Source organism: Procambarus clarkii, chromosome 11 (assembly GCF_040958095.1).
Source record: "Procambarus clarkii isolate CNS0578487 chromosome 11, FALCON_Pclarkii_2.0, whole genome shotgun sequence".
NCBI lineage: Eukaryota > Metazoa > Arthropoda > Malacostraca > Decapoda > Cambaridae > Procambarus > Procambarus clarkii.
Genome location: NC_091160.1, coordinates 32,610,713 through 32,622,117, shown reverse-complemented (window position 1 = coordinate 32,622,117; position 11,405 = coordinate 32,610,713). Strand labels below are relative to the sequence as shown.

Sequence of the window (11,405 nt, the reverse complement as noted above, 5' to 3'; positions counted from 1 at the left end):
GTGTTCTGGTGGTGTTCTGTTCAGTGGATTGCACTGCAGAGCTCATACAGCTTGCAGCCTTCATATTATAAACTTCATTCCCCTGTAACCAGAATTGGGTAGAGTTCATCTTGCTGTATATTCTCTCCAGATGAAGCCCAGTCTTTCTTCAAAATTCCTATTATGGAAGGTTCTTGTAATTTTGCATTATTTGTGATGTTTATTTGACTCGTTGATCTCTCTCTTGAGCATCCTTTCTCCAAATATTTAGATTTACTTAGTACATCAGATACAGTTCTTGTACTGTCACAATGATAAGCTAGTTCACTCTGATGAGTGTTCCCTATTTCAGCTTCATCGAGTTCTGTGAATTCTGTATCGGTTTGGGGACAGGTAAATATATATGGTACAGCTGTCAGTTTCAATATTTTGTTTGGTTGGCAGAAATCTGCAAAAATAGACAGCATGATACAATATGGATGTACAGGTATATGCAACAAAACATTACTATTTAATATATTAACCAATCTTCATCTTACAAAAAAATATAATTAACTAATTCATGTGTTTTCATGGCTCTCTAAAAAATTTAATCTTGCTCCTTATGGTAAATAATTACAGGCCTTAACATATTAAGAAAATAGTTAAGCTGGCAATACAGAACAATACTGTATTAGTAACAGAAATCACAACATAAATGTATAAAAGGTGTCCAACATTAAGGAAATACAGTATATATCCTAATAAAGATGTTCAAAGAACTCAATAAAAGCAGTGGTGACACCCCCGAGGAGGTTAGCTCACCCAAGAAGGCTGACATTACCCATGCATGGTTGACATGCCTAGTACAACTTGACTTGTTTCCATGACAAGCAGCATTCACATTCACACAATTTAACTTAAAAGTAGTTTACTATATTGCAAAGTCACCAGTCTCTGGATGATTCACCACAAATTTTTAAACTATGTTTATTTCAAAATTATAGCATAAATCAAAATAGTTAAGACATTGTTCTATAAAATGGCACTGGAATAGATACTAGATAGTATCACTATAAATATAATGTATTTTATAACATGTAGCTTACCATGGAATACCATGGAACTTTTACATTTAGACTTGATTTGCAATTGGGGATCCTGGGGTTTGATTCCCAGAAAGGACAAAAATAGTTGGGTATGTTTACTTTTACCCAATGCCTCTCTTAACCTAGAATTAAACAGGTAACTGGAAGTTAGGTAACTATTGTGGGGGCTGCATCCTGGGAAGAGTCAGTAGTTCGAGGTTAGTGGTGGTGTGGGACTCAATACAAGCCTAAAGTATATACCGGTATATAAATACAAAGGCTTCCTGTCCCTTACAAAACAAATTAATTATGGTATTATATTACAATCTTTAACATATCAACTGAAATCAGAATTAAATACCATCCATGACTTGTATCTTTCTTATAAAAATGATAAGGATCTACAACATACAGTACAATGTACTCTCCTAATGAAAGAAACAATAGTAACATTACTGTTGGTTACATTACAACAGTAACATAATCTATCGTTACCAAATGGTATATTTAATCAAAAGTCATAAAAAAGAAACATGAATATAAAGACTAATATAAGCTTGGTCTAGCCTCAAAAGAATTTCCAACAAGATAACTCTTTCAACACTTATATAATAAGAGCTAAACTATCCTTCCATGTAAACAAACTTAAAAAGAGCAAAACAAACATAAAAGCCGTCTTTAACATCTTGGGATCCAAACAACACCCACACAACAAAAATTAACTTCAATGAAGAGGATAATGCAGTACTGAACTCTGGTCTTAGATTCAGAAATAGTAACTGTACTCGCCTAGTTGTGCTTGCGGGGGTTGAGCACTGGCTCTTTGGTCCCGCCTTTCAACTGTATTTAGTTACAAAGACTTATACCTCAACAGTAACCCTGACTTGGAATTATTCTTAGACGAACGCAAGTAATTGTCAAAAGAAGGTGCCAAGATGGATGCAATATTACCAATGAACATCACCTTAGAATTAGGAACTATAGTATATCTTTGACATTCCTCAATCTGATTTACTTAATTTATACAGGGCATTGTTTGTATGTGCACAGAAAAATAGCATTCATATCTAGGTTTTTGTCTTCCTATATTGTTAAAAACCATGCCCCAAGTGTCCTAAAAATCTTGTCACGTTTGAAAGTGGCAGATGTTTACTGGAGCCCTCAAATACCGATTGGGAATAATGTGCAAGTGGGCATTTTAAATGTTGAAAAAGTGCTGTCTACACTCAGTAATCCGAATCACGTGGGGCCCACCCCATACGAGTTAGCCAACTTTTTATCAGGAACATTAAAACATGACCAAATTCTAATTTATTCTGGTTTCTCATTTGGCAGAAATCTCAGTAACCTAAATTTTGATTTTAATTGAGAAGTCAAGCACCTGAATTAAAGTTTATTCAAGCTTCTCATTCTGCATAATCTTTTTATTTGAATTCCTATTCAGGTTAAAAGATAAAAACTCAATGTGAATTCATTCACATTACTCGGAGATTCGGGTTAGCGGAAACTTAATTACCAAGTTCTTACAATACCTAAAACAGTTTAGGATTATGTGCATCATGGGATAAAATCTTACAATGGCATGTATATTTCAAAGATTAAAATTGACAATACAGTACTTCCGTTAACCTGCATATCACTGCAAATTTTCAATGTACAGTAAAACTAAATAAATTTGTTAGCGTTAAACATGGCCAAAATGCTGCAATAGTGGCTTTGTAAGAAAGTACTATCCTAAGCCAAATTTTTATGTAAAAATACAAGAGATCATTTTTGTAAATATTAAAAAAAAGTTAGAAATACTGTTAAATACCATTAGAGGAGAAGGGAAATGGCCGATATCTCCAAGGATTGCAGGCTCTATTCGTTGCCATGTCTGGGCGGTCAGCAGCAGGGAGAGTAATGTTAGGCCTGTCAGCAGGAAGAAACCTCCAGGAAGTGTTGGCACACAACCCTGTGCAGTCAGCAGGATAGGATGCCATATCTGTGTGGTCAGAAGCAGGAAGCCTTCGGGGAATACTGGCAATATACCCTGCCAGGTCTGGTCGGTCGGGGGCACGGAGGGCCAGGTCTGGTCGGTCGGGGGCACGGAGGGCCAGGTCTGGTCGGTCGGGGGCACGGAGGGCCAGGTCTGGTCGGTCGGGGGCACGGAGGGCCAGGTCTGGTCGGTCGGGGGCACGGAGGGCCAGGTCTGGTCGGTCGGGGGCACGGAGGGCCAGGTCTGGTCGGTCGGGGGCACGGAGGGCCAGGTCTGGTCGGTCGGGGGCACGGAGGGCCAGGTCTGGGCGGTCGGCGGCACCGAGCGCCATGTCTGGTCGGTCGGCGGCTCCGAGCGCCATGTCTGGGCGGTCGGCGGCTCCGAGCGCCATGTCTGGGCGGTCGGCGGCTCCGAGCGCCATGTCTGGGCGGTCGGCGGCTCCGAGCGCCATGTCTGGGCGGTCGGCGGCTCCGAGCGCCATGTCTGGGCGGTCGGCGGCTTCGAGCGCCATGTCTGGGCGGTCGGCGGCTCCGAGCGCCATGTCTGGGCGGTCGGCGGCTCCGAGCGCCATGTCTGGGCGGTCGGCGGCTCCGAGCGCCATGTCTGGGCGGTCGGCGGCTCCGAGCGCCATGTCTGGGCGGTCGGCGGCTCCGAGCGCCATGTCTGGGCGGTCGGCGGCTCCGAGCGCCATGTCTGGGCGGTCGGCGGCTCCGAGCGCCATGTCTGGGCGGTCGGCGGCTCCGAGCGCCATGTCTGGGCGGTCGGCGGCTCCGAGCGCCATGTCTGGGCGGTCGCCGGCTCCGAGCGCCATGTCTGGGCGGTCGGCGGCTCCGAGCGCCATGTCTGGGCGGTCGGCGGCTCCGAGCGCCATGTCTGGGCGGTCGGCGGCTCCGAGCGCCATGGCTGGGCGGTCGGCGGCTCCGAGCGCCATGTCTGGGCGGTCGGCGGCTCCGAGCGCCATGTCTGGGCGGTCGGCGGCTCCGAGCGCCATGTCTGGGCGGTCGGCGGCTCCGAGCGCCATGTCTGGGCGGTCGGCGGCTCCGAGCGCCATGTCTGGGCGGTCGGCGGCTCCGAGCGCCATGTCTGGGCGGTCGGCGGCTCCGAGCGCCATGTCTGGGCGGTCGGCGGCTCCGAGCGCCATGTCTGGGCGGTCGGCGGCTCCGAGCGCCATGTCTGGGCGGTCGGCGGCACCGAGCGCCATGTCTGGTCGGTCGGCGGCACCGAGCGCCATGTCTGGTCGGTCGGCGGCTCGGAACGAAATGTCTTGTCCGTCGGCAGTAGGGAAGGAAATGTTTTGTTGGTTAGCAGAGAAAACCATGCCTTGTTGGTGAGAAACAGGAAATTCCATTCCTCGTTGGCCAGCAGAAAGGTATGCTCTGTTTGGGTAGTCAATAGCAGAGCGGTCAGCATTCGGGAACGCCATGGGTGGGAGGTCAGCAACTGGTGACACCATGGTTGGGCAGTCAACAGCAGGAAATGCCATGGCTGGGCAGTTACCAGGATGGCATGCCATGTACTGTCGGTGATCAGCAAGAAACGCCATGTTTGGGCAGTCAGCTGCAGAGAATGCTACAGCTGGCAGATCAGCAGTATGGGGTGCCATATCTTGGGGGTCAGCAGTTGCAAGGCGCCAGGGAGTGTTGGCACTGTACTTTGCCATATCTGCTTGGCGATCAACAACAGGGAGCCTCCAGTGAGAGCTAGCACTATAGTCTGCCAAGTCTGCCAGCAGTAGAGAGCCAGCAACACGTTTACAGCAGAAGGAATGTTGTTGATTTAAGAGCGACGACGATCAAGGGATCGGATGCGCCCCGGCTGCCCGAAAAAGCCGCCTTGACTGTTTACATATTTAGTAGGGACCATGCTTGTAAATGTTGACATTACAATGCAATCTTTGTTGCATTTATTTAGTACGCAGCTTTTAAGTTAAGAAATAATAATAATTCATTGTATCGGGTGACAGGCAGCCAGTTTATACATACAGTACAATTTGGCTTTTATCAAGACCCCCTCAGGTGAGAACACCCCCCCCCCCCTCCTCCATAGGAAACAACATGCTGACTAATTTACTTATTAATTATATATACACAAGAAGGTACATTGGGTTTATGAGAGTACATAGCATTGATGTTTTTACATGCTTGTAAAGCCACTAACACGTATAGCGTTTCGGGCAGGTCCTTATAATCTAACAGGTAATTTGAAGTAGGTAATTTGTAGCAAAATTTGCAGAATATTAACAGGTACATTTGAAGAAAATCAATAAGTACATTGTAGTAAAATTTTAGGATTATCAACAGGTACATTGTAGCATAATTTGAGGATTATTTAGAGGTACATTTTAGTAAAATTTCCGTTCAACATAACAACCAGAAATCTTAGGCAAATATTCCCAATTTGCATATGGGGATAGTTTGCTAGCTGGGAATAATCACTTAATAACTAGGTGATTGTAACCTATCCACCGCTGCCCACTGGATGGGGGGCGGTGTGCAGGACAAACATATCAATTTTGACACTAGCTCTCCACATATGTCAGTTGCTTACTTTAGAAACTGTATTTGTGGTCGATCTCGAACCCATTGTTGTTGTGACGACTTATACTGAATTTTGTAACTAGCTCATCAAGATTGTAACTTGCTTAGCTAAATGAATTGTGGGGTTCAGTCCCTGAGCCCATTATGTGCCTCTGTAACCCTTTCCACTACCGCCCACAAGATGGGTATGGGGTTCATAATAAATGAACTGAGCTTTGAGAGCAGTGATTACAACAGTGACGTTGTATGACTTAGTTATATATATTGGGAAGTGGGTAGCACAAGATACAGTGCGAGTTTGAAGAACAAGGTGGGAAACTATGAGGATGAAATTAGGTACTTTTTGGTTTTACTTTTAAATAAAGCATAGGTTGGACAGCTTTTTTAATTCGTTAGGGAGTGAGTTGCATAGACGCCTTTATTTGAGTGTTTACACAGATTTAGTGTGACTCTGGGGAGATCAAAGAGATATTTATTTCTGGTGTGGTGATTATGGATTCTATTACATCTGTCCAGGAAGAGTTTCAGATCAGGGTTTGCATTTAGGAACAAAGTTTTGTATATGTAAATGGTACAAGAGAATGTGTGAAGTGAGTTTATGTTTAGAATGTTTAGGGATTTAAACAGGGGGGCTGTGTGTTGTCTGGAAACAGAGTTTGTTATTGTTATGATAGCAGATTTTTTTCTGGGTGGTGATGGGCTTGAGGTAGTTTGTAGTGGTTGAACCTCATGTACAGATAGATATCGTATGTAAGATAGGGGATAGAATAGTGCGTAGTATAGTGAGAGGAGAGCAGAGTTTGGAACATAATATCTGATTTTAGAAAGTATACCAACCATTTTTGAGACTTTTTTTGGTTATGTGTTGTATGTGAGTGTTAAAGTTGAGTGTCTTGTCTATGTATAGGCCAAGGAACTTTCCATCATTTTTATTGCTGATGGGCAGATACATTAGGCAGATCATTGATGTATATAAGAAATAGGAGAGGTCCTCGGATGCTGCCCTGTGGTACTCCTACGGCTAATGGTAGAGTGGGGGAGGTTATATAATTGATGGCTACATATTGGTGTCTGTCACTAAGACAGGATTGAATATAGTTCAGGGCAAGGCCTCGGATTCCATAATGGAGAAGTTTAAGTAAGAGGTAGTTATGGTTTAGATAATAAAGCGTACTTTTGACTATAAGAAAATGAAGGTAATGCTTCAACTATAAATCTCTGGTGCGCCCCATTTGGATTACTGTATCATAGCATGGAGCCCTGATCTTCAGAAGAACATAGTTACTCTGGAGAAAGTGCAACACCGGGCAACAAAAGTCATTCCAGAGCTAAGACATCTCTCGTATCAGGAACGGTTGAAGGCCACAGGGCTAACAACACTACAAGCCAGGCATGACAGGGCGGATCTCATTGAAACTTTTAAAATACTGAACAAGTTAAGAGGATGTTGATCTGGACATTTTCTTCAGAAGGTCAGATGTAACACAAACAAGGAGCAACGGTTTCAAGCTCAACAAGTCACAATGTAGGACTGAGAACAGGACTTTACTTAGTGACTCTTGTTCGGGCGCTGGAAACCTGTAACGAGGCTTATATCAAGAACCCCATCACCCCTAGACCAAACTATTGACCTTTCCTAATATGCTAATCACAACAGTTGCCTAACTCCTAGGTGCATATTTACTGCTTAGGTTATGAGAAAAGGAGATGGAAAAAATGTCCGAAACGCTACTTCCCGAAACGTTATGCGTGTTAAATTAAATTAAATAAATTAAATAAATAAATTAAACTGCCAATCCGCCGAAGCCGTATATGCCGATTGAACTTTAAAATCAAATTGGAAACAATCAACAGGACAAATAGAGGAGATTAAACAAGCGACCTGTTTCCCCGTCCTTGTGGAGACCACTAGTGTGTTAGTGGCAGGTAAATTCAGGTAAATATGTCGAGAGTGAGATGTAGGACGTCACAGTTCATGACGTAGACGACTGCATCCGGGAATCCGGTGATAGTAGTGAACCCAGGATGGTTATGTTGATGCGTAGTGTTGTTGGTGGTTGGTGAGTGTTGTTGGTGGTTGGTGGTGGTTGGTGAGTGTTGTTGGTGGTTGGTGAGTGTTGTTGGTGAGTGTTGTTGGTGGTTGGTGAGTGTTGGTGGTGGTTGGTGAGTGTTGGTGGTGGTTGGTGAGTGTTGTTGGTGGTTGGTGAGTGTTGGTGGTTGGTGAGTTGTTGGTGGTTGGTGAGTGTTGGTGGTGGTTGGTGAGTGTTGGTGGTGGTTGGTGAGTGTTGTTGGTGGTTGGTGAGTGTTGTTGGTGGTTGGTGAATGTTGTTGGTGGTTGGTGAGTGTTGTTGGTGGTTGGTGAGTGTTGTTGGTGGTTGGTGAGTTGTTGGTGGTTGGTGAGTGTTGGTGGTGGTTGGTGAGTGTTGGTGGTGGTTGGTGAGTGTTGTTGGTGGTTGGTAAGTGTTGTTGGTGGTTGGTGAGTGTTGTTGGTGGTTGGTGAGTTGTTGGTGGTTGGTGAGTGTTGTTGGTGGTTGGTGAGTTGTTGGTGGTTGGTGAGTGTTGGTGGTGGTTAGTGAGTGTTGGTGGTGGTTGGTGAGTGTTGTTGGTGAGTGTTGTTGGTGGTTGGTGAGTGTTGTTGGTGGTTGGTGAGTGTTGTTGGTGGTTGGTGAGTGTTGGTGGTGGTTGGTGAGTGTTGTTGGTGGTTGGTGAGTGTTGTTGGTGGTTGGTGAGTGTTGTTGGTGGTTGGTGAGTGTTGGTGGTGGTTGGTGAGTGTTGTTGGTGGTTGGTGAGTGTTGTTGATGGTTGGTGAGTGTTGTTGATGGTTGGTGAGTGTTGTTGGTGGTTGGTGAGTGTTGTTGGTGGTTGGTGGTGGTTGGTGAGTGGTGGTGGTGGTTGGTGAGTGTTGTTGGTGGTTGGTGAGTGTTGTTGGTGGTTGGTGAGTGTTGTTGGTGGTTGGTGAGTGTTGTTGGTGGTTGGTGAGTGTTGCTGGTGGTTGGTGAGTGTTGTTGGTGGTTGGTGAGTGTTGTTGGTGGTTGGTGAGTGTTGTTGGTGGTTGGTGAGTGTTGTTGGTGGTTGGTGAGTGTTGTTGGTGGTTGGTGAGTGTTGCTGGTGGTTGGTGAGTGTTGTTGGTGGTTGGTGAGTGTTGTTGGTGAGTGTTGTTGGTGGTTGGTGAGTGTTGTTGGTGGTTGGTGGTGGTTGGTGAGTGTTGCTGGTGGTTGGTGAGTGCTGTTGGTGGTTGGTGAGTGTTGCTGGTGGTTGGTGAGTGTTGTTGGTGGTTGGTGAGTGTTGGTGGTGGTTGGTGAGTGTTGTTGGTGGTTGGTGAGTGTTGCTGGTGGTTGGTGAGTGTTGTTCGTGGTTGGTGAGTGTTGTTGGTGGTTGGTGAGTGTTGCTGGTGGTTGGTGAGTGTTGTTGGTGGTTGGTGAGTGTTGCTGGTGGTTGGTGAGTGTTGCTGGTGGTTGGTGAGTGTTGGTGGTGGTTGGTGAGTGTTGGTGGTGGTTGGTGAGTGTTGTTGGTGGTTGGTGGTGAGTGTTGCTGGTGGTTGGTGAGTGTTGGTGGTGGTTGGTGAGTGTTGCTGGTGGTTGGTGAGTGTTGTTGGTGGTTGGTGAGTGTTGCTGGTGGTTGGTGAGTGTTGTTGGTGGTTGGTGAGTGTTGTTGGTGGTTGGTGAGTGTTGTTGGTGGTTGGTGAGTGTTGCTGGTGGTTGGTGAGTGTTGTTGGTGGTTGGTGAGTGTTGGTGGTGGTTGGTGAGTGTTGCTGGTGGTTGTTGGTGGTTGGTGAGTGTTGGTGGTGGTTGGTGGGTGTTGGTGGTGGTTGGTGAGTTGGTTGTTGTTGGTGAGTGTTGTTGTTGGTGGTTGGTGAGTGTTGTGGGTGGTTGGTGAGTGTTGTTGGTGGTTGGTGAGTGTTGGTGGTGGTTGGTGAGTGTTGGTGGTGGTTGGTGAGTGTTGTTGGTGGTTGGTGAGTGTTGGTGGTGGTTGGTGAGTGTTGTTGGTGGTTGGTGAGTGTTGTTGGTGGTTGGTGAGTGTTGGTGGTGGTTGGTGAGTGTTGGTGGTGGTTGGTGAGTGTTGTTGGTGGTTGGTGAGTGTTGTTGGTGAGTGTTGACGGTGGTTGGTGAGTGTTGTTGGTGGTTGGTGAGTGTTGTTGGTGGTTGGTGAGTGTTGGTGGTGGTTGGTGAGTGTTGGTGGTGGTTGGTGAGTGTTGTTGGTGGTTGGTGAGTGTTGTTGGTGGTTGGTGAGTGTTGGTGGTGGTTGGTGAGTGTTGTTGGTGGTTGGTGAGTGTTGCTGGTGGTTGGTGAGTGTTGTTGGTTGTTGTTGGTGGTTGGTGAGTGTTGTTGTTGGTGGTTGGTGAGTGTTGTTGGTGGTTGGTGAGTGTTGTTGGTGGTTGGTGAGTGTGGTTGGTGGTGGTTGGTGGTTGGTGAGTGTTGTTGGTTGTTGTTGGTGGTTGGTGAGTGTTGCTGGTGGTTGGTGAGTGTTGTTGGTTGTTGTTGGTGGTTGGTGAGTGTTGTTGTTGGTGGTTGGTGAGTGTTGGTGGTGGTTTGTGAGTGTTGTTGGTGGTTGGTGAGTGTTGTTGGTGGTTGGTGAGTGTTGTTGGTGGTTGATGAGTGTTGTTGTTGGTGGTTGGTGAGTGTTGGTGGTGGTTGGTGAGTGTTGTTGGTGGTTGGAGAGTGTTGTTGGTGGTTGGTGAGTGTTGTTGGTGGTTGGTGAGTGTTGGTGGTGGTTGGTGAGTGTTGTTGGTGGTTGGCGAGTGTTGTTGGTGGTTGGTGAGTTGTTGGTGGTTGGTGAGTGTTGGTGGTGGTTGGTGAGTGTTGTTGGTGGTTGGCGAGTGTTGCCGGTGGTTGGTGAGTGTTGTTGGTGGTTGGTGAGTGTTGCCGGTGGTTGGTGAGCGTTGTTGGTGGTTGGCGAGTGTTGCCGGTGGTTGGTGAGTGTTGTTGGTGGTTGGTGAGTGTTGGTGGTGGTTGGTGAGTGTTGTTGGTGGTTGGCGAGTGTTGCCGGTGGTTGGTGAGCGTTGTTGGTGGTTGGTGAGTGTTGCTGGTGGTTGGTGAGTGTTGGTGGTGGTTGGTGAGTGTTGTTGGTGGTTGGCGAGTGTTGCCGGTGGTTGGTGAGTGTTGTTGGTGGTTGGTGAGTGTTGGTGGTGGTTGGTGAGTGTTGTTGGTGGTTGGCGAGTGTTGCCGGTGGTTGGTGAGTGTTGTTGGTGGTTGGTGAGTGTTGCTGGTGGTTGGTGAGTGTGGTTGGTGACTGGTGAGTGTTTTTTTGGTCAATGCTGAGGTGCTGCTGGCTAATAAGTATTTCTAGTGACTCATCTAGAGTCTAGGAGTAAAATATGGGTGATCATAGATTGACAATTTTCTGTGAGTCAGTGGGAAAGTCTTCTCACAGAGACTGTATGTCTCAGCCCTTCTGCTTCACATGCCCACCCATCTTCTCTTAATTGACCTCTCTTAATAATCTTGTTCCACTGTCACCCCCCCCCCCCCTTCCCATTTTCTCTGGGATCTTGACACTTCAAGATGGATCAGGTTATATTAGCATTCTTCACCAAGGATGTATTCCCTCTTCTTTATTTGTCGTACCTGTCATGGGTGGCTAGTGGGGAATGTAAATGGATATTTGTATAAAACTATCACAAATCAGAATCACCTCAAATTGTCCATTAAATTGTGGAAAAGGTTTTCAGTGTAAGACAAACTGGAACAGCAGCCTAACTTGGTAAGAATGCTAGGCCTGGCCCCCACCAAAGAAATTCTAAAAGTTTAGTGTCTGGAGAATGACTACACTCTCACCAAGAGCAAGATAGACGCAGAATACATATTGGTAACAATCTATTTGTTAACAAAACCTCACTCACACACT

General features: G+C 46.3%; 2 protein-coding genes across 7 annotated transcripts in view; one reads left to right on the top strand and one right to left on the bottom strand.

Moving 5' to 3' along the window:
• The window catches only part of LOC123758251 (uncharacterized), a 12,428-nt gene extending 7,556 nt beyond the window's left edge, over positions 1-4,872 (bottom strand). The window contains exons 1-2 of the mRNA XM_045742413.2: positions 2,860-4,872; positions 1-427 (exon numbers count right to left, since the gene is read on the bottom strand). The exon at positions 1-427 is cut by the window's left edge and continues 77 nt beyond it. Of these exons, the coding sequence (XP_045598369.2) occupies positions 75-427; positions 2,860-4,684 (2,178 nt within the window). The 5' untranslated portion in view covers positions 4,685-4,872 and the 3' untranslated portion in view covers positions 1-74. The remainder of the gene's footprint in view (positions 428-2,859) is intronic.
• Positions 4,873-7,475: 2,603 nt separating this feature from the next.
• The window catches only part of LOC123758250 (uncharacterized), a 32,710-nt gene continuing 28,780 nt past the window's right edge, over positions 7,476-11,405 (top strand). For 3 of the 6 annotated variants that reach the window (XR_011228066.1, XM_069322515.1, XM_069322510.1), the window contains exon 1: positions 7,513-7,621. The gene's annotated coding sequence lies outside the window, so the exon portion shown is untranslated. The other 3 variants (XM_069322514.1, XM_069322513.1, XM_069322511.1) reach the window with 3 other exon arrangements.